The sequence below is a fragment of the Astatotilapia calliptera genome, chromosome 7 (assembly GCF_900246225.1).
Source record: "Astatotilapia calliptera chromosome 7, fAstCal1.2, whole genome shotgun sequence".
In the NCBI taxonomy this organism is placed as follows: Eukaryota; Metazoa; Chordata; class Actinopteri; order Cichliformes; family Cichlidae; genus Astatotilapia; species Astatotilapia calliptera.
Window position 1 is genome coordinate 59,666,798 of NC_039308.1, and position 21,516 is coordinate 59,688,313.

Consider the following 21,516-nt stretch of genomic DNA (forward strand, 5'->3'; position numbering starts at 1 on the left):
TTCTGCAGGGAATACGGGCCTTAAGGGAAGCCTTTAAGAACTTCTAATAAGTCCTTTTCAGAAAACTTTCCTTAATGACCCACTGAAGGAAATGAGCTACAAGGCAATTGTCCACTCATATTACAGAGAACCATCATCCTTACAGACACATTTAAGCACATTTAAATGCTAATATAATTCACCAGCATGTGTGGCGCACTCGTATGCATGCTGATGAATTACAAATGAATGACTTTTAGGAGGCTTCACATGGTCTCTCTCACAAGTCAGTGGTCAAACAGTCTGGCAGGCTAGTATCACAGACTAGCCTGCTGAGTTCTGGATGGCCTTCAGATTAGCCTGATTGGCTTGTGCAGCCCGACACCTTTTTCTTTCCAGCCTCAGTATGCATCCTCATTGGTGCTGCAACATGTCTCTGGTCTGTGGTTGGCTCTGCTTCAAACTGGGATGTCAGGGGACGGAGCTGTGAACATGACCAGAGCTCCGTGCAGCTCTGGCAGTGTGCCCACGCTACAGTCAAGCAGTCAGACAACACACACACACACAACACACACAGTCATACATGCAGAGGAAGTCTAGCACTGTGTCTCCGTTACAGAGGGCTCTAATGCACTCAGTCACACATCTAAAATCATGTGGTCAGCCTAAATCTCACTGATGCTCTGCACAAAAATTCTTCATCTGAGAACTCGAACATGTTTAAACATTCCTGACATTTTGCACATCTGAGTCACTGTAAAGGACCTTGTCCCCTCTTTCACCCTGCAGAGAAGAGAGAGGCACGGAGAGAGCCGGAGAGCTTCCTGGTGTGTCAGGCTGATAGCCCCTGTGGGGTTGTTGTCTTGAGTTGTTTGACAGAAACTGGTGAGTTTGTGAGGAGATGGCATCTTTGGGGGAAGGGGTGGGGGGGGGGGTGGGGGGGTAATCTGCCACATTCAGCCTAGCATCTAGAAGGATATCTATTCAGAAAGATATACTTTGCAACTGTGTATCTACATGTGACTCTGCATTAGCGTGTGCATAAATGTTGTATCTGAAGCAGTGTTTTTGCAACGGCTGACCTCCAGGTGGCAGATGTTGGCTCTGCACGGTTGGGCCGCCACGGGGAGCATTGCAGCATTTGATCTGAGTGGCTCACATATACATCCACACATGCAGCGGCATACCCTGGTGTATTCTGTGTTCGTGCTGAAAGCACTTTAGTCATTTGTACTCATTTCATACAGACATCATCCTTATAGATCTCCAATTATTGCCAATAATGTATTCAAAGCAATCAGGACCTGCATGAAAATCAGCAAACCACCCAGCAGCACTTACATCAGACAGTCTGATGTATCAGGATCGCTAAGAACTAATGTCTTTGATGGCTTGTCAGGTCTGCAATCATAATTCGTGCCACACTTCAATTAATTAAACCTTAGACGCATAGGAGACTGATTGACTTCATTCCTAATTAAATACAATTCGCGAAAAGGGTGATGCAAACGAGGGCATCGCCATAATTCCTCTTTATTGTTTTGATATCATCTCAGAAACAAAGCATATTAACTCTGAACTCCTGGCAAATTATCTCTGGAGAAACTACAGACATAATGACAAAAACAAGCATTAAAATGTGAACTTCAAAGATGCTGCACGCCTCATTCAAAACACAATGAGCTCATGAGGTTTTCTCTTTAAACGGCTAAACAACAGAAGATGACTTTTGTTGTTCTTCACTTTCATGAGCAACAATGCTCCATATTTAACTGCTGTGTAGTTTAGTGTGTGTGTGTGTGTGTTTCAGGCAAATGGTATAGGCAGCCGGGGGGAATTATCAAGTCAAATGCTGACCTGTGACCTGAACACCTCCGAGAGAATCAGAGCAAGAGTACGTGTCAACAAATGCAGCTTCCACTGTGCAATTTTATTTCCTTGCAGGTGGCTAAACATACAGGAACTACAAAAAGTGGGAAAATAGCCACACTCCATGCGGTCCTGGCAGAACTGCAAGAATCTATACTTCAAGCTTCAACACCATGAAATTCTCCTCAGCCCCCTTTCTCGCCACCTTTATAACTCCATTTTGATTTATTTTCTCACACCAAGGGTGTGCGATTGTCTTCTCCCTTCACTGAACATGTGCAGGAGCATTATACGTGGAAAACAGCAGCTCATTGCAGGTATTGTGGAACCTCACTAGCCCCGAAATTTGTCAAAATACAAAGAGCCAACAGTCTAATAAGTCAGATTTAAATGCTTGTTTAATAGGATAAAAGCCTGTGCCATTGTGAGAAAGCAATGGAAGTTTTGCAATGGAAAGGAAAACAGATCACAGCCAGTAATAAGACTCCATATATTCTCTTCTTGTCCCGCTTTCCTTCACCTAACATAACATCAAACTAGATTTGTATTCAGCAAAACGGTAAAAATGTGGTTTTGCAGCCCGTGCGAGCACAGTCAGTATATTCAGCCAAACAGCATCACACCATCCAGTTCATCCTGTTTGCCAGCTAGATGACACTCTCCAGTAATTTCTGTCCAAAGCACATTGCAGTAAAATAACCGCATTTGTTCTGAAGATGAGTGGCCTCAGTGGGGATGAAACTGCTTTCCCCACAACAGTGCCGGTGCCATCTGTGCCCAGAGAGTCGCGCTACACCTGACGGTGAGTTTAACGCCGCCTCTCATCCCAACTCCCCACTTCATTTTACATTTGATGTGCTGTATCTTAAAACTCCCTCCATGTCAAATCCCCCTCATGCCTCTCTGTTCTGTTTCACTGGAAAACATCGATGACATGTTGGTGATAAAGCTGCACTTGGAAACTGCTGAGAACACATGGTGCGATGCACAAAACACTTAGTGTGACATCTGCTGACACTTTTTTCCTGATCTGTAATATTGATGTGTATTCACTGGATGAGTCACCGCATATGAAATACACTAAACAACATATTGTTCATTGCATCCTTAGGTTATATCATTTCTAATAATCTGTCCTGCAGCCATTTGTACCTGCATTGATCAAATTTCCCCACGGTGGATATTAAAGTTTCATTTTCTTAACCGACACAATGTGAAATACATTTGAATTGTTTCACTTTTTATGAAATTCCCCCCTCCCCTGCCAACAGATAATTTGCACCAGACAAAATTATTCTTCCAGCTTCTAAAGTATTTATTATTCCAAAAATAAAATCTCATCTTAAGACCTGAATAAAATCCGAATAAATAGGCCGTGTTACTTGAACGAGTTTAAAAATAGAACAGGTCTCGAAATCATCATAATCAAAATCTCTTTAGCTCTTTCAGTGCTCACTGTCAACTCTACTTGACTTCTCTATTGCAAAGCTGCAGCTGGAGGTGACGATGCAAAGCAAAACGATGTTTGTGCATGTCAAAGCCAGAAACCAGCTTACATTTAGCGGGAAGCTGCTCTTGCACTGGACTCATCTTTAATTATTCTTCTGTTAAGTTATGAACGGTAACAAAATATCACATGTGATTCTGCATTAATTGGAGTGAAATCGTTTTTGTCATTGCAAACTTAAACAGTTCAAAGAGGGCATTAAAAGAGGAGAAACTTGTTGGACTTTCACTATAACCAATTTGATCATTCTGGCTAAAAACAGTAATCACAGTGGTGCAGTGGTTAGCTCTGCTGCCTCACACAACGATGGTTTTTGGTCAGTCTTGGCTCAGTCTTCCTGTTTTTATTACTACAGTCCAAAGACAAGCATGTGAGTCAAAACTACCCATGGACTTCTGTGTTTGCACCTTATGACGGAGTGGCGACCTAACCCGGTTGTAATCCAGCTCTGGTTCGGGTTCAGATGGAACAGGTGCCAGTCGTTGGCAATCCTAAAATGAATGGGTGGTTAAGAAAAGTGATGGATAGGTGGTTCCCAAAGTTTCCAAAAGCAGGATCAGAGGTAGAACATTTCCAGTGGCAAAATTCCCAGTTTAAGGGTGCTTTCACATCTGCAGTGCTTGTTCCGTTTAAACTGAACTCTCATTCATTTTTTCCCTTCGTTTGTTCAGGTGTGAACATAATAAACGGCCACACTGAGGCTCTTTGGAGGAGATGGTGAACTCCAGTGCAGTTTGTTTATGGTGCTAATGTGATCACAACCAACTACCTGGGGTACATTGCAAGTTTGAGCTAAAAAACTTTCTGTAGCCACTTATGCTTTGTATTTTCAATGCGGGAATGTTCAATAGATGTGCAAAGGTCTGTACGGGCAAGCAACCAGCTGGGAAATCAACTGAAATTCTCCATGTTCTCCGATAGTCCAAAATAGAGCTCCTTCTTCCTATATTATTTATATATTTATTTTGTTGCTTCTGCTCCCAGACACATCTGGCCAATGAGCGGACTGAACATTCTCACGTGATTTGTAATGACGCATTTTGGCTCGCTTTAAATTCATCTGGATTTTCTTCTGTGTGAAAAGAGACCAAATCACAGGGAAAATACCACCAGTTTACAAACTCATCAACTGATTCGGTCCAGAGTAAATTCAAGAGACAGACACTTTCTCTAGATTTTAGATTAGAGTTTAAAAAAATCCTTTTGATAAATCTCATAGCAGTTGTGCAAGTCTCAGGCTGCTTGAGGAGCTCCCATGAAGAAGAAGAGGCTCGTCCACGCCCCTCTTTTCCACTCCCCATTCATTTACAGCTTCTAGTTCGGCGAGTATCTGTTAGCTAAATGCAGCAGGGTGGCCTCTTATGCATTTATATGGCACGATTGCATTTCATTAACTTTGTGTCTTCTCTCCCCTGCAATTCATGTTTTATTGTGTTCTCTCCGTGTGCTGCCTCTTTTTCCCTTAAATCCAAGCCGTTGTGGCAGATGGCTGTACCTCCCTGACCCTGGTGCTGGCGTAGGATTCCTTCTGTTAAAAGGGTTATCTTTATAAAATTTGCTATAATATACTCTAATATTATATTAAGTGATTTGTTAGTTCAGTAAGTTTATTTTTATTAAGACTGGGCAGAGAAATCTGCCCGGCATATATTACTCATTACAGCTTTCCTAGTATCCAAAATGGAGGAAAAAGGAAAAATAAAACAACAAGAACAAAAAAAGTGTAAAAGTTATTTACACCTGTACCCATGTACCCAAATAGTTTTGTATATTATCTCTTTTGAAAGACATAACTGAATTTGACATATTCATTATTATGTCAGAGTTGTTCATTATTTCATCCCAACAACAAAAAGGTTTCTTTAATACCTTTTCCAAAAATATTTACCTGATAGTAGCTTCTCCTACATTACACTGACATTACAACTTCTTTCCTGAATTGAGAATAAAACCTTTGTGCAGTCTAAGAGTGACTTTAATTTTACTCTGAACAATATTCACATTATTTTCTAATAAAAAATTTGAAATTACTATTGTTATTTGACACTATATGAATCAAACTGAGTTTAACTTTCACTTACTGTTCTGTTCTATTTGGGAAGATTTAAATTAGGTGCCATTTACAAGCTTTTTTTATTTAGATTTGTTTTTGCAAAAAGAGTGTGTTTGTAGTGAGAAACAGTCAAAAGAAACAAGGTAAATGTTGTCTCTCTCACCTGTTCCTCCTCTCTGTATGAGGAGTGTTGCTTCTGCTCCCACAGGACACTCTTTGAGCATCTCCACCACTCGTCCATGTCCAGCTGCAGCCACTGACTGCTGGTTTACCTCCAGGATCAGGTCTCCTTCTACCAGCCCCGATGCTCCCTGTGAGCCCGCGTCTAGCACCTGCACCACATCATCATCCACCGTTACTATACTTGGCTTCATGGTACCTTCCAATCTCAAACATAAAACTGCTTTTGTAAACCACAATCAATAAAAATGGGTTACAGTGGAAAGCTGCAATTGCCCACAGTGGGACCTAAATTCTAAAATCTTCACCGCACATGTTGTACTGTTTAAAGATTTATAGGAACAGCCATCTGAGCTACTTCGATTCAAGAAGACTAAGAAATTCTTAAAACAAAAGGGGAAAAGCACAGATGCTGTCATGTTGGTGGAGACAAATGTATATTGTGGTGCAGATGTTTTATTGTACACATACAACTGGGATGAGGATTAGCATCTGTCACATTCCCAATCAGCGACTCTAATTTATATCTGTTCCTTCTTTCCAGGTATTTAAGTATGCAGGGTGGGAATTTTTTCCCCCCTTTTTGCTCCACACCTTCCGGAGACTCGATTCGTACCACATTAGTAGATAGCAAACCCAACACAGGGTGAGCTCACTTTGTTCTTCTTATCTCGATCTCTTTCTACCACGTTGTGTTGACCAAATTAAATTTTCTCTGACCTGCTGTCGTAACTCTACTTCAAGTTTAATTTGTAAGTCAGCTCGACTATTTTAGCCGACTGTGGAGAGTTTGCACTTGAAAGAACACATTTAATTCCTGAAATGCTGAATGAAAATTACAATTAAAATATTAAACAGGTCTGAAGTCGTTCACTGATTGAGGAGGCGGCGTTGGGACACTTCACCTGTTTAACTCGCTGACCGGTAGGACTGTCGGCGATGGTGAACCCAAATCCTTCTGCTCCTTTCACCATGGTAACTGTTAGCAGCTCTGCCCCTTGTGCTGTTGCCCCGGCAACAGCCCCAGTCCCAGAAGAGGCCATTGACACGTTGTCATTGTGAGGTGTGAGCGCCGATGCCGAGCCGGGCGTGGTGGGCGGCAGGGATGAGCCGTCCAGATGTGTGTCTCCGGGATGGGAAGCTCCAGCCTGGGCCAGAGCCTGACCAGGAAGCTGGGAGCTCAGCGACAGGTACTCCAGGTACGGGTCATAGCTGCCGCGACCATTCACCACCAGCGGGCGGTGCTCCAGCCCAATGGGCGTCAGGGAAGCGCTGGCCGCACCGCTTGGGTCCTCGGGGTCGAAGGGCAGGGGATACCCTCGACAGAGCACGAGGGTCACGCTCTGACCGATCGGTACAGACTGGAAAAGTTTGACCACATCGGCGTGCGTCGTGCCAAGCACGCAAATGTCATTAATGTAGACGATGACATCACCTGAGGGAGGAGACAGGAGCAGCCTCAGTCACATGGCAGAATGTCACAGTAGATGCAGAGAAAACCAAAAGATCTGTTGTCAGCGGCTCATGTATGACATAGTGTGCAGTAAAAATAAAGGTCTCATCTCTCTGTGGCATCAGAACAAGTTCGCCTCTCAAAAGTGCCACACAAGTATCATGGTATCAGTCCACTGCCACAGCAGGCGACCAAAGTGTATGTGCGAGACAGAGAGATGAGACAGGGGTCAGAGTCTTGATGAGTATGATTCGTGCAAATTGACAGAAAATCTCAAAAATTCAAATGTGTAAATACCTACAGTCTCATGCACTGCGCATTATAACCCTCCGACTCCATCTCACAGTCGAAAACCCAAAATGCGTGAGTACCATTGTTTAAAAGATTGTGTGTGTATATGTGTGTGTTCAGTTTCCTTCAGCACACCCATCCTGGCTGGTGGTGTCTCCTCAGTATTAGAACTTTAGATTGCTCTGCCTGGTTGATTGATAACATTTTTTTTTTCTGCACACCAATAACAAAGAGGTGAAATAACTTCACAAATACGACACTAGATACTCCGTCATCTCTGCTGTAGTTTGAACGTGCGGAAAGTTATGGATTTCAGCTTTAAATCCACAGCCCCATGACAAATACAGCTGCCTCAAATCCTCTATTTCACACTTCTAGCGGCGCTCTCTGTCACACATGCAGACACGCACACATTCCCATGAGCATATGCGCACACACAAACATACACCATACATGTCGCATGCACAATCGTACACAATCCCTAAGAGCAATGCTGCACAGCTCAAATAGGCCAGCTAATCTCAGCCAGGGAGTGTCTGCGTGCAACTGTGTGCGAGTGTGAATGTGAATGTGTGTGCGCTCTGGCAATGTCACAGAGCGTAGAGGAGCAAGTTGGAGAGAACAGAAATCAGAACAGAGAGAGAGAGAGAGGAGGGGGGGAGGCTGACAGACCAGGAGAGAGGGATGGAGAGAGGAAAAACCAGAGAGGTAGAAAGAGAACATGGATGAAAACACACTGAGGCTGAAAACAGAGGAGAAGTGTCAGATGACATGGTTAGATAAGGAAGCATAATAAAGGGTAAGCTGCAGAGACAAAGAGAGATGGAGATAAAACAGAAAGAGATAGAATCCAGATAAAAGAGAAACTGATAGGCAGAGGGAGAGACATAAAAGCACAGAGCAGGAGCTGAAAGCAGGAAGGAGGAATCCCAGCTCTGAAATGAGCTCTAAATGAGCAGTTTAGGCACCGGCCGTGCCAGGCATGAGGCCAGCTCGCAGGTTCGGAAGAGAGCACACATGAAGCTTGTCCTCCTCTGATCCTGTGACGGTGGCTTACTGGGATTTTTCTAGCATTGGCTTTTTATCTTAAACCTAAAAACTGGCTTTTGCGTGTGAAGTTTAAAATAACCTATGGAATCTGCGTTTTCATCCTCAACAACATACTGGTAATGAACTGGATTTAGGACTTTATTCAAGGACACCAGGAATGAAAACACACACTGGCTGCTGCGAGGATCCAATCTGTACCTCTCCACACACAGCAATGCAGGTTCTTTCCAGCCACTAAGCGAGCCACGTGAGACAGCATTGCTGCTCGTTTGTGTTTACGAATCAAAGCACAAACACATGTCTGGGGGTGTCTGACACTGGTACACCTGTGTACAAATTATTTTACCAGGACTGTTTGTGTTCCTGCTGTTTGGCTATCAAGGCAGATTGAATCTCCTAATGAAGTAGGTGGTGTGTGGGCTGATGTCAGTTATGGCCAATCAAACCTTTTTTCTCTCCATCTTATTAAAAGGAAGATGTTACAGTGCACTGACAGAGGACAGGGTGTACTGGGAGGAAACTGGAGTCCTTGTCTGGGACGTACAGTGCCACAGGCATAAATATAGGGCATCCCAAATATGCCAACAAGGACAAATGATGCCCATGAATTCTTATTTGTGTGGATGTGGAAACAATAGCAATAGATTTTAAATTTCCAGGAATCTTGGGGTACACAGGCAATTTTTTTCACTATATTGATATCATTTATTATACATCACAGGGGACTTATAATAAATGATAACTGGACTTGAATTGGATTTGAGAGAAACTGAAGAAGACTTTAATAAAGAAAAACACAGGAATCACGGGAAGAAAACGACATTGACCTTAATAACGCATGCTCGTATAAAAAACCGAGACAGAGAGCTGTATATTTTGCCACAGAGGACCAACTGTGCCTCCTATTGGTATTTTGTATATGACTGTAAAAGTCCTTTTAGATGTGGGTATGTTACAGGTATGGTTGATGGAAAGAAAATACCCTGCGCTACTTGGAATCAACTCGCAACTAAACACATTTATATTATTGTGCTCTTACGACCACTCCACCATACATTCATATTCATATAGTGCTTTATTCTATGCACTGTACCCGGATCATGAGGAACAAACCATTACCATTAGTTTTGAAAATGTCCAGAACTGAAGTCATTGTGGAGAAAAATCCACAAATATTTATAATCAGTATTTAGGACCACAACTCCATTTGATGCCAAGACAGTGTAGCTACTTCATGAAGCTACTACTTATCTGGGTTCATGTCATTCCCCTAACCCGAGCCTGGCCCCAGGATAGGTAAACCGGACCCTTTTTTTGTCATCATGGGGGTTTTCAGAATCAATCTTTCTCTGTTCTCTCATCCAGGACCAATTTGCCCTGGGAGACCCTACAGCATAGCTCCTGGGATCACTGGAATGCGCAAACCGCTCCACTGTGATAAGGTTTCGATTCACACGGGAACACTCAAACTAAAGAAGACAAATACTTAATGAGAGTACTACTCGCTGAAGCCGCCACAGCCTGATGCACCACAAATTGAAAATTGGTTAAAAATCCTTTATGACACCTACATAATGGAACGACTGTCCTTTTCTTTAAAACTACAGCAGGATAAGTTTAAGGACTTGTGGCCAAAATGGATTGCATTTATCACCCACTTAGACCAGGCTTAACCTAACTGGAGGGGGCACTTATATTTTTGTTGAGATGGAAACAGTGACACTTAAAACTTGTGTGTGTATCGCAACAGGAATAGAGAACGAGGAGAAAAAGTGCAACCACCTTGTAACATATTGTAAAGTTATACAGAAAAATTGAGAAATTAACACAATGTAGAGGTTTAAAGTTCATGCCATGGTACCATTTTCTTAATCTATAGTTTAATGACTGTAGAATTTAAGCTGCACGCTGACATATATTTTATTCAGTATTGTATCTTCTACATGAAAAAAGAAAATAAATCTATAAATCTGACGAAGCTGAGGCTGCACACATGCACAACCTTAATATCTTTTTATCTTTTAATATTTCTTAAGGAACAATGATCTTTCTACTGCACTTTAGAAGGTATACGGTGTTGAAATACTTGTTACAGAAAACTACTGACTTTGACTTTTGAAGAGAGTTTTGAAAAGACTTGAATACTTAAGAACGTAAAGTAATTCACCCAATCGTCCAAGATCTCTGTGCGCACTGCTATCGGGATCTAAATGGTTGCTCTTTATGCTACGAAATCTCTGGATTTGTTCTGACTTTTGTTGCTAAAAGTTACACAGTAACTCAAAAATGCACTGAATACTAACACTGCTGTTTTCTGTGGATTTTTTAGGAACCAGACATGTTGACAGAACCTGCCAACAGACAGGTAAAAATTCAAACTCCTGCCAGCGAAAAGCTTTCTGTATTTGATCTGCCATGAGAAAAAAATAAAGGTCCATAACACTGAGGTGTCACAGTAATGAGGGAGTGCTTAAACATTTCTACAAACATTACACTATCAGCAGTGACAGTGGTGACAGCTTGCAGTTTGTTTAAACCTCAATTTATTTTGAAACCAGTTGTCAAAATTGCACGCTACATATAATTACCTGTGTCCATTTTTCCATCCTGAGCAGCAGGTCCATCTGGTATTACGCTCTTCACTTGCAGGAACTCGTCGGGCTCGTCGCCTCCTATAATTGTAAAGCCAAATCCCATGTTGCTCTTCTGCAGGGCTGTCGATAGGAAGGTGCCCTTCAGCTGGGTTGGGTCCCTCGTAAACAATGGCTTCTCTGCATTTGGATAAAATTGTGAGGGACAAATTTACACCATATTTTTATTTCTAGAACTGTTGAAGATTGTGTTATTGAGTCTTTTTTTTTTGCTTTTACGTGATTTATTCAGCACTGGATGCATCTATTGTAATTTTTTTCTTAATGCCAAAACTTGAGGATACAATATCCTGATAATCTCGCTGGAGAAAAGCAGTTTTTACTCAGATGAAGGAGTAATAATGTCCTGCTGTAGTATGTCATCATACGCATGCCTGGATATGACCACTAGGGGCCTTAGGGCTGGCATGTTCTCTGTCCCCTGCACTGCCTGTGATTTCCATTCGACCCTGTACACTGTGACACTGTTAATCTGCCCCATCAAACACTCGTGAAACAGCCCACTCTATGACATAAGCCGTGAAAAGAGGAATAAAATGCAAAGTATTCAATCCAGAATTTCAGCACTGGAGGGAAAATGTGTAATTATTTCAAAAATGCATTAGCGTGAGATGGCCTCAAGACCAAGGCTATGTGCTACAGACATTCTTTCTGCAGTCATGGCATTTTCATATTTGTGCAACTGCGTGAGCCTGTCAGCATGTTTTCATGTAAGTACTGGACACGGTGTGGAATTGTACCTCTGTAAATTGTAGGCAGCGGTAGAGCAGAGAGTCCCTGGCTCTGCATCTGCCTCTGCTGCTCCAGGCGTCTCTTGGCTTCCAGGACCGGGTTCTCAAACTGAGTCCTTCTATTGATGTGACTGTAAATACAGTGCATTGTCACAAATTATGAACAAGGACAGATTAAAGCCTCTCTGAAAGCCAACAGAAATACCACAGTGCAATGCTTTATTAGAAATGTGTTCACAGCAATCATGCTTTTATTTTATATTTTTGTGAACCTTGTATTCAGAGGTATTCAAGTGCCAAAAGTGAGTGCTCATTCATAAAAAAAATAGCAGCTTTCCACGTTTTAAATCACCAACATTTAAAAATCTGCTGAGTTAAATAACTCCTTTTTGAAGGAAAGGGTTGTTAGTCTTGCTGAGAGCCCAGCTCTTAGTCAAATTTTCAGCTGCTGTTGCTAGTAAATATTAGCACTCTCCTCAAGTAAAAACAGCAGAAGGATGGAGATAAATTGCCAGAAAATATCTGTGGAACATGTTTCTGCTGGATGTAAAACTAATGTCTGGCAGGTGTTTGCAACCACGATCACTGTAACAGCTTAACAACACAAAGCTAGTTTATCTAGTCTGTAATTCTAACTCCATCTACAGTTTGTTAAAATTTAATAATGCATTAAATTTCATGACTATGGTTATGACTTGGGTGTAAAATATAATTCCTTTAGTAATTCTTAGGTGCAATTAAATTATATAAATAAGCACATTTTGTAAATTAATGACAAAACAGAAACAGCAGCCTCTTAAAACTGTATCTGAATAAAAAGAGCAACAAAAAAAAGTGTGTTTGTCATATAACCTGCAGGACAGCCCTCATAAGCAAGCGCTTTACTTTAAAGCTTTAATGAAATAGCTGTAATATATGAAAAAGAAATGGGAATTGAGTCATTTATAATTCATAACGAGGCGTTGTAGCGCATGGAAATGCATTTCCTGTTTTACTCCAGAGTGGCTGGTTTATCCAAAGACAACGGGGAAACTTACTCTACGTAGTAGCTGCCGTAGATGGGGTCATCTATCTTCTCCCAGCCGTAGGGCAGCTCTGAGGGGAAGAAAAACCAGATAAGGGAAATGAAGTCAGTCAATGCTGAGAGCTGAGGGAAGGAAGGTAGACTCTAAATTGAACCACTGAGGGGAGACGGCATGAATCTCCGAGCTCACAGCTAGACGCTCCCAAGCGCTCCTTTAATAGACAGACAGCACTTCGATCTGCAGTGGTGGCTTCTTCATGGAGACGCGAATCACAACAAAGACGTCAGCCCAAAACAGGGTGGGAGGAAAAGAACATTTAAATCATCTGACACCTCGGCCTGCCTTCTTTCTCTTTTCTTTCTCCGCCTGTTATCGTGAGCACAAATCCTTCAAGGCCAAATATCAACAACATACTACTTCATGTTTGTCTCCTTCACCCACCCACTTGTTTTCGCCTTGGACAGCTTCCGTGGCTGTTGTGTTAATTGTCTCCTCCTCTCCCTCCTCTGGTTCTGTTCCCTTCTCACTTCATCCATCCCTTCGCTGATTTATCTCTCCTCTCTCTATTATAAAGGAACTGGGTCAAGGCGCTGCACAAACTCCTGTACTCAATGCCGGTTTTCTTCTAATTTACTTCTAACTTTCCACTGTGGTGCACAATCATGCCAAACACACCTTGTACAACATGTTGTTGTGAGCTCCCTCTGCCGGTTTTTGCAAAATTCAAGATGTTTTGGTTTTCTGGTTTAGCACTCAGCTTGCAGGAAGCTATAAGAAACACAAGGGTGGGTTTAAATTGCACTATAAGATTGAGCTAACATAGAAAAACACACACACACCTACTCAGCAACAGTCCATCTGTTTCCCTCCCACTCAGACATATACCGGATATATAGCATGTCTCATTAGCATTAGTGCTCTTGAAGTGTTCATCCTATTTCTCGTATTATTTATCTTCGGGTCTTAAATAGTCTCATTCGTGTAATTTATAGCTGAAACCTGTGAAAAACTAAGTACACCCCATGATTCAGTAGCTTATACAACCAGCTTTGGCAGCAATAACTCTAAGTAATCGTTTTCTGGACGACTTCATCAGTCTCTCACATCATTGTGGAGGAATTTTGGCTCACTCTTCTTTACAACATCAGTTCATTGAGGTTTGCAGGCATTCGCTTAAGGTCCCACCACAGCAATTCACTCAGGTTGAGTCTGGACTTTTGACTGAACCATTGCAACACCTTGATTCTTTCCTTTTTCAGTCACTGTTGTAGACTTGCTGCTGTGCTTGTGAGCAGTGTTCTGTTGCACAACCGATTTTGAGCCAAGCTTAAGCTTTTTTCCAGATGGTCCCACATTTGACTCTATAATACTTTGACATGCGATGAGAATGGTGGACTTAATGACTCAAAGTGCAGCTGCCGTGTAACAAGCCCAAGTCATCAGCACCGTGCTGACGACTGTTTGTGTTTTGGCTACATTTTAAATACTTGTTCACTCTTTTTCTAATTCTGCTGTCATGAAGTTTAACATCTAACATGCTAACTGAGGCCTGCAGAGTCTGAGATTTAGCTCTCGGGTATTTTGAGTTTCCCTGATCACTACACGGTCTGACCTTGGGATAAATTTATTGGGACGTCCACACCTGAATGCGCCAAACCAGCAAACTGCCAAAACTTACTGATGATCAGTTAACCAAGTGCATTTGATTAGCAGCGCTTGGTTGGTGCTTACCTGCTTAATTTCTAGCAGCAAGGTTGTACTTAGTTTTTCAGAGGACTGCATGGAGTCTAGTGAAAAAATGCATTTTTCACACGACTGTAGACGGTCACTTTCCACCACTAATAAAGCAAAGGTGATGAACAAAGAATGAAACTACTGTCACACAGATTACAGATGAGGCTAGAAGAGAAGCACCGAGGGAGGCGAATAAAAACATGGGCCTAGTGTGTGTAACGCTGTTGCATTTGTAATGGAAAGGTGTGTGGCTGTGGTGTGTGTGTGTGGTCAGAGGGCCCGGTGGCGCCAGTGTCCGGCAGCCTCGCCTCTGTCAGTGCGCCCCAGGGCGGCTGTGGCTACAATGTAGCTTGCCATCACCAGTGTCTGAATGTGTGTGTGAATGGGTGGATGACTGGATATGTAAAGCGCTTTGGGGTCCTTAGGGACTAGTAAAGCGCTTAGGCCATTTACCATTTAACGCTGTTGCATTTGTAATGGAAAGGTGTGTGGTTGTGGTGTGTGTGTGGGTTAGCGGTTTTGCTTTATACCTCACTTGTTTGCACAACAGTTTCAAGACTTGGTTTTTAAATTTAGGACTGACCAAAATGTATTTCTAGCACTGACTATTAAAATCTGTAAAGCACAAAAAGTTTAAAACAAGTTCCTGGGCTGATAATAATTTTATTTGTTTGGTGATCAGGTTCTTTGGTCAACTTTAAAAGTCCCCCTGTAAAAATATAATTGTTATAATTGTATTTACATAAAATATCTTAGTTCAAAACATCAAAATTTTCTCATGATTTTACAGATTATTTATCCTGTAAAGAATTTTGTAATGTAGTAAAACTTCTGTGAAGCACAAGAGTTTCCACACTCAATAGTTTTTATAACAAAAACCAATCAGTCGATGTGTGTACATGCTGCTTTATAGATTAATTAATAATGTGAGGTCATTTATTGATTCTGCCTCTAAGCAGAAGAACGTTTCATTAAATTTGGAGGAAATTTGTGGAAATTGTTGTGAAAACACTGAACATAAAACAACATATTTAGATTTCTCAAAGCAACATAAGAGCACATAACTCAGGTATTAAAAGAGACATTTTTTTAACAGTACAAATCCGAAACACAGCCTGACCCACTTAAAGAGTCACACACCCACCCACACCCACCATCAGTCCTATTATTTTTACAATTATTTGGTCCGTGTGATACTGATACAGCGACATCATCCTCCCGCGTTGTAATAAAATTATGAACAGATCTGTGATGTAAATATAAATAATCCGTGTGTGAATGTGTCAGTCTGTGTGTGTCCTGCTGCTGAGCATGCTGACTGTGCAGCCCAAGGTGTTTGCTCAAGCCGCCCGTGCCGCACCGCCATTACCGTAAATGACCCTTCTCATCCTCGAGGTGAAAAAGCCTGATGGATTCATACTTCAAACCACCTTAAATTCCTTACCACCCTGTCCACGAGCCACCTTAAATGTCAGCCTAAGTCATCCACTAGTCGCTTTCCCTCCCCCTGAACTGAAAGGGAGACAGTTTCCATGGAAACCACCAGTGGAAGTCTTTCTTTTTTTCCCCCCCTCGCCCGAGCTGAGGGCTCTGTCTTGTCTCTATTTCCTGCCGCGGCAATACAGAGAGCGAGGGGTGTGTGTGTGTGTTTATGTGTTTTTAAGCATTCAATCGAGTCAGTATTTGCGGTGTGCGCGCATGTATGTGGGGGAAGTGCGTGTGTGTATTAAAAATGGCTGAAATGTGTCATCATCTCTGACATTAAATCAAATTCCTCGTGTGTCTGAATATAGCGTGAGCATTGAGGGGGCTCACTTGTGTTTGCTCATTAGTGTGTATGTGTATTGCTGTCTCTCTTGACATAAAGTCTAATTGTGATTCTTCTGCATTAGATGACTCATCTTCCCTCTCACAAAACGTCTCTCTGACCAACAGGAAGCCACGAGCAGATACAATGAACTCATCTGACTCATCTGACAACAAAGAAGCCAACAATGACTTCAAGAATAAACTCAAAGAAATACAAATTCCACAAGATTTCCATGTAGGGCTGCAAAAAAGGATTTTCAACATCATTCTAACTAGAAATTATATTTGTAATGACAGATAAATCATTCGATTTGCAGCATCAGCAAAATAGTAAAACCTGGCATATTAAAACTAATTATCTGACCAACAGCAGAAACTAAAAAACTGGAAAAATCTCCCAGATGAAGACTCCCTCTTAAAAAACTAAGTAGAACTGTGAGAATTTTTCCTCAGGTGCATTTTTTAAACCATTTTGCAGTCTAGCTCTAGACAGCATAGACAGAAAATACAAAAGAGCTGTCAAGACAGAAACATATAAAACAGTGATTGCAGAAAAATGAGAATGAAAAGATGAGAAAACTCAAGACAGAGAAATGGTCGTGGTCCAGACATGACTCAGTGTAATAACAGTGATGAAACTCTGAGGTAACATTTTTAGCGTCGCTCTCTGAGAGTGTGCTCCAGCGCTCTTTGTATGCAAGCCTGAACCCATTTCCATCTATCGCAGCTAGCTGCAAACACGGTTTTGACACTGTGACGTTGGCCTTAGTGAGAAATCCCGCCTCTGAATGACAATAAACAGTATGTTTTTGTCGACAGCGCTGGGATTACTTGGAAACTGACGCAGGGATTGAGTGCGTATGTAAGGCAGAATTCAAAACAACTCTTGGAGGGACTTGAAGCTTGTCCTGTTTTTTCCTGCTCTGAGCGAGAGAAGGGATATGTGCTTGAGTTATGGAACAAAAGACTAATTGACAAAAAGAACCAGATCTGAGGTGACAAGCCTTTGAACTCTGGGATTGAGTCTCAGCAAATACATACATTACAATGCACACAATGGTTGTAAATTTGTGCAAACACATAAAGCACAAACAGCCATCTTCTCAAACTCAGCCAAAAAATGCAGCATGGGAGCAAAAGAACGCAGAGAGGCTAAGTGAAGGGAAAGGGAATAGCGAATGAGGATATGAAATGCTCAAGGAAAGTGGAGCAAAAAGACCAGACGTGGAAGCAACGGAAAGGGAATAACAAGAGGGAAGAAGGAAGAAAAAAAAGCACTGATGAAAGTGTGTCTGAATATTTTTCTGTTTCCTGCCTGAGGCTATGAGACTCTGGGAAATCCTTCAGGCAGAGGGGCAGTTAAAAACAGCACCACCTCTTCTTGATGTTCCCATCCCACATTTATTGTTTTATTCACGCCCCTTGCATAATTTGATATCCTTGCTTTCATGCATATTTCATCATCTGAAAATTACATGTCCATTAAAGTGGGCAAAAATGGAAAAATGCTTTTAAAATTATCACATTTTACAGCGGGAGCACCAAGGTATTGCACAAACATCAAAAATTTATCACCAAGAGCTACAGGAGACCATTACAAAAAAAAAAAAAGAACAGTGCGAGTAATGTAAGGATGGGGATGCTGGATTAAACTACTACATATCCTTCTGTCATCCCATGTGCTTGCTTAGCTGTTTATACCAAAAAAGAAAATTTCCTGGCATCTAAACCTGTTTTCTGGAAGACATTAATTCATAGGTGCTGTGAGAGGACGTGATGTGTCATCCAGGGCCTTCACAAACGCTCTGCTAACAGTCTTTGATCCAAATTCCTCTGCCAGTAGTGATTACTTAAGCATTAAATTCCTTTAACAACTGCTTCCTCCGAAGACGGAAACAGGCACAGCAAAAGATTAAAAAAGAAAAAAGATAACTCAACTTCACACAGTGAAGGCAAAAAGAAAGAAACTGAAAAGTAAAATAAAGTGTCAAAAACTGCAGTTTCTTAAATGGCCACTAGAGGGTGACTCTACTAAGCGCGTCAATCCTCTCGAAAAATAGTAGTGTGCAAAAGTCTTGAGCCAAAATGGGTGTCTTCAATTAAGTTCTGCTGGTTTCTTGAAGGGCAGTCTTTGGATGTTGGCTGCTTTTTGTTCCATTTTGCATCCAGAAAAACCCACTCTGTCAGTGTGGGGTTTATCCATGTATGTTTGGGATCATTGTCATGCTATAAACGATGCTATAGCCAATCAAATGGCTTCCAGATAGTGTTGCATTGCCTCCACCATGTTTTACACTCACTGTTGTACCTGAAAGTCCAGGTGCAGGTCAGATCTGTGTCAGGTCTTCACACAATATTTTTTCCTATTTTTTAAGAACATGACTTTCAGATACTGTTCTTCTGCTCTTTTTTAATATCCCTGGCACTTCTTTTGTCCTCCACTTGTCCAGTTTCCTAATTTTCTAAAGACACACTGCACACCATCCTGAGATATACCAGGTTTTCAGCTGACAGGTTTTTTTTTTTGGGGGGGGATAAAAAACCCCAAACAGTTTTATGCCTGTCAAACAAACTGTGTTATGTTTGGCATTTTTAAGCTGTCTGTTAATTTAAGTGCCTTTTTTTACGCTTGAATGACTCAAAGGTCAGTGCTAAGTGGCTTAACAATCAAAAAACATTTCTCTGAAAATGGTAAGGTGCAAGGACTGGACTGAAAATGAGTGAAAAAGCAACCAATGTCCAAAGAACTACTTGCAAGACCTGCAAGTCTGGAGAACTATTGTTCATGACTTTAAAAAAACTAAAAGAAAGTCTTCTTCCTTTAGGGGCAGGCTCGAGAGTTTTGCACAGAAATGTATGTAAATGTTTTTAAAAAAGACAAAAAAAAGATGGCGACACCGAAATGTTAGACTTGAAGGTTCATTAGAGTTTCTCCCAAACCACTGGGAGGCGCCACTTTGCCTACGTCCACTTTTACATACAGAGCATGAAACTAATTTTCAGTGAGAGATTACATGGAGCTCCATAAGCTATTGTAGCAGCTGCTAAACACAACAGGACCTGATGCCTTTCTAAAAGATAAAGTCGTAATCGGATCTGACAGAAACTTTACAGACATCCTCCACAGCAAAGCTAAAGTACTGTCAGCCATGTTCGTGAAAAGAGTCTGAACCAACAACTTATTGTGTGTGTGTGAGAGAGAGTAAGAGCCAGTTTGTGCAGAGCTGAGCGCCGTTATTAGAATTCCTGTCACAGTCTGGGCCTTTACTGGGAAGAGGAAGAGCGATAGCGAGGCAGAGAGTGAGGGAAAGACAGGAGAAACTGAAGAGAGAGACTGAAAGGGGAGAGAGTGGGGGAGATGTGAGGTGAGGGAGAGGACTGAAGGGATGAAGAACAGAGGAGAGGTAGAAGGTATCGATTTAGAGCTTGCTCTGGCGGATCACATCACAAACTAATTCAGTGGCCGGCTGTGACAGCAGCAGGGACGTTAGATCACCTTATCGTCATACATCTCATCACGCTGTATCACCACTGCGCTTCAATGTGTAGCAGAATAACGGATGCAAATCTTTCCTAAAAATTTCTGTGTTGTCAGAGTCGATTTTTGCTTTGCTTCATTAAAACTGCTTCTAAACAAACCCCAAAGATAATGATGCTGACACGTATAAAGAAAAGGCAGCAAATCAATAAATTACCTAATCTGACCAGCTAATAAACTGTACCTTATTCTTCTCTCGTCCACACATCCACACACACCATTCTCGTGCTCTAAACACGAGGGCCACAAAATCGTAAACAGGTTAGAGAGGACTAATAACACACCGTTTTTGAGACCTTTGTTTCTTCCTTCCTGGACAGACGTTGCTGCTTTGACCTCGAAACATTTATTCAAGACAGAGAGTGACAGGTCAGGTCAATGCTCCCCGACAGTGAACATATCACGAGAGTCAAACACACCAAAAGGTTTCGGAGCTGCTACACTGGACCAGCCAAAACGTATTCATCCTCAGTGGCAAATAATCCCAAAGAAATACACTTTTTGCTCCTGTTTGAGTAATGTTTGCTAAAAACTGCACTGCCCAGCTTTTTTAAGATAACAAATTGGCCCTTTCGCCAACAATAAATCTCCATAGGTAATTTGTTTGTAAAAGATTTATGTCTTTACTAGAGCAGCTGAACTCTCCAGACTTTAAAACACAATAAACTGTGTTTTATACTGGAGTGATACATTCTGAAGCACACAGTTATGGTTACAGGCCAGTCATTTTTATTCGAGGTCTTAATTTAATTTAATTTTTTTTTAATTATTGAGTTGTTTTGTTCAGTTAATGATGACAGAAAATAATAACTGAAGCATTTCATTCCCTTTGGCACCTTTGGCTCATTCTCAGGCCGTCTGAATACAACCTGCCCTGCTCCATGTGTGAAGTTCATTTTTCCCATCTGTCCCCGCTTTAGTCCTCACACAATGTAAAGGCATCGTGGACCTGGATCTTCAATGTGGTCTCATGATTTACTCTTTTGGAATGTGTGGATTGTGATTCTGGTTCTCTATTTGTTTCTGGTCTTTAGCTTATTGTGTTCTTTCTTATGATCCCAGTTCTCTTCTGTGTCCAGTTTCTCATAGTCTTGCCCTCTGTTTGTAGTCTGTGTTCTAGTTTATCTTTAATGGTCCCGTCCTGTTTTCCCAGTAATATCCTCGTGTCTGCGTGGTTTGTGTGTCTTAGTCCTGGTCTCAGTGTTACTTCCCGTTTTATTTTGAAAGTCACACGTCTCGTGTCCGTGTGCCACTCCATCATTATTTTGTTAACTCGGTCTATTGACAGCAATAAAGTTGTGTTTAAATTCAGCTCCTAATCCTGCCTGCCACATGACAAAAGGCCTGTTTTTCCTTGAAGTGCATTTGCTCTTCAGCTTCAAGATTCAATCAAATCCTTGTGAGAGGAATTTTTTTTTCATGCAAATATAATAAATCAGCCCCTACAGGTTGCTGGAAAATCTTAAATCTGAAACCCGTCAGCAGCTTAATACTCAGTTCTGACTTGAAAACCACAAACTTTTGACTTTGTTGTACAAATTAGTGGATCTAACTCTATTCAACTAGGGTGGCCTAAATACCTTTGGCTAAGCACTGTGTACCAGTGCAGTCCTAACTATAATTATAACGTTTACATCCTTGTGAGG

General features: G+C 41.6%; 1 protein-coding gene across 4 annotated transcripts in view; it reads right to left on the bottom strand.

Moving 5' to 3' along the window:
* The window catches only part of LOC113026941 (membrane-associated guanylate kinase, WW and PDZ domain-containing protein 2-like), an 89,094-nt gene that overhangs the window by 13,975 nt on the left and 53,603 nt on the right, over positions 1 to 21,516 (bottom strand). For 2 of the 4 annotated variants that reach the window (XM_026176256.1, XM_026176257.1), the window contains exons 7-12: positions 13,465 to 13,557; positions 12,802 to 12,859; positions 11,774 to 11,895; positions 10,971 to 11,153; positions 6,494 to 7,023; positions 5,572 to 5,740 (exon numbers count right to left, since the gene is read on the bottom strand). In XM_026176256.1, the coding sequence (XP_026032041.1) occupies positions 5,572 to 5,740; positions 6,494 to 7,023; positions 10,971 to 11,153; positions 11,774 to 11,895; positions 12,802 to 12,859; positions 13,465 to 13,557 (1,155 nt within the window). The remainder of the gene's footprint in view (positions 1 to 5,571; positions 5,741 to 6,493; positions 7,024 to 10,970; positions 11,154 to 11,773; positions 11,896 to 12,801; positions 12,860 to 13,464; positions 13,558 to 21,516) is intronic. The other 2 variants (XM_026176259.1, XM_026176260.1) reach the window with 1 other exon arrangement.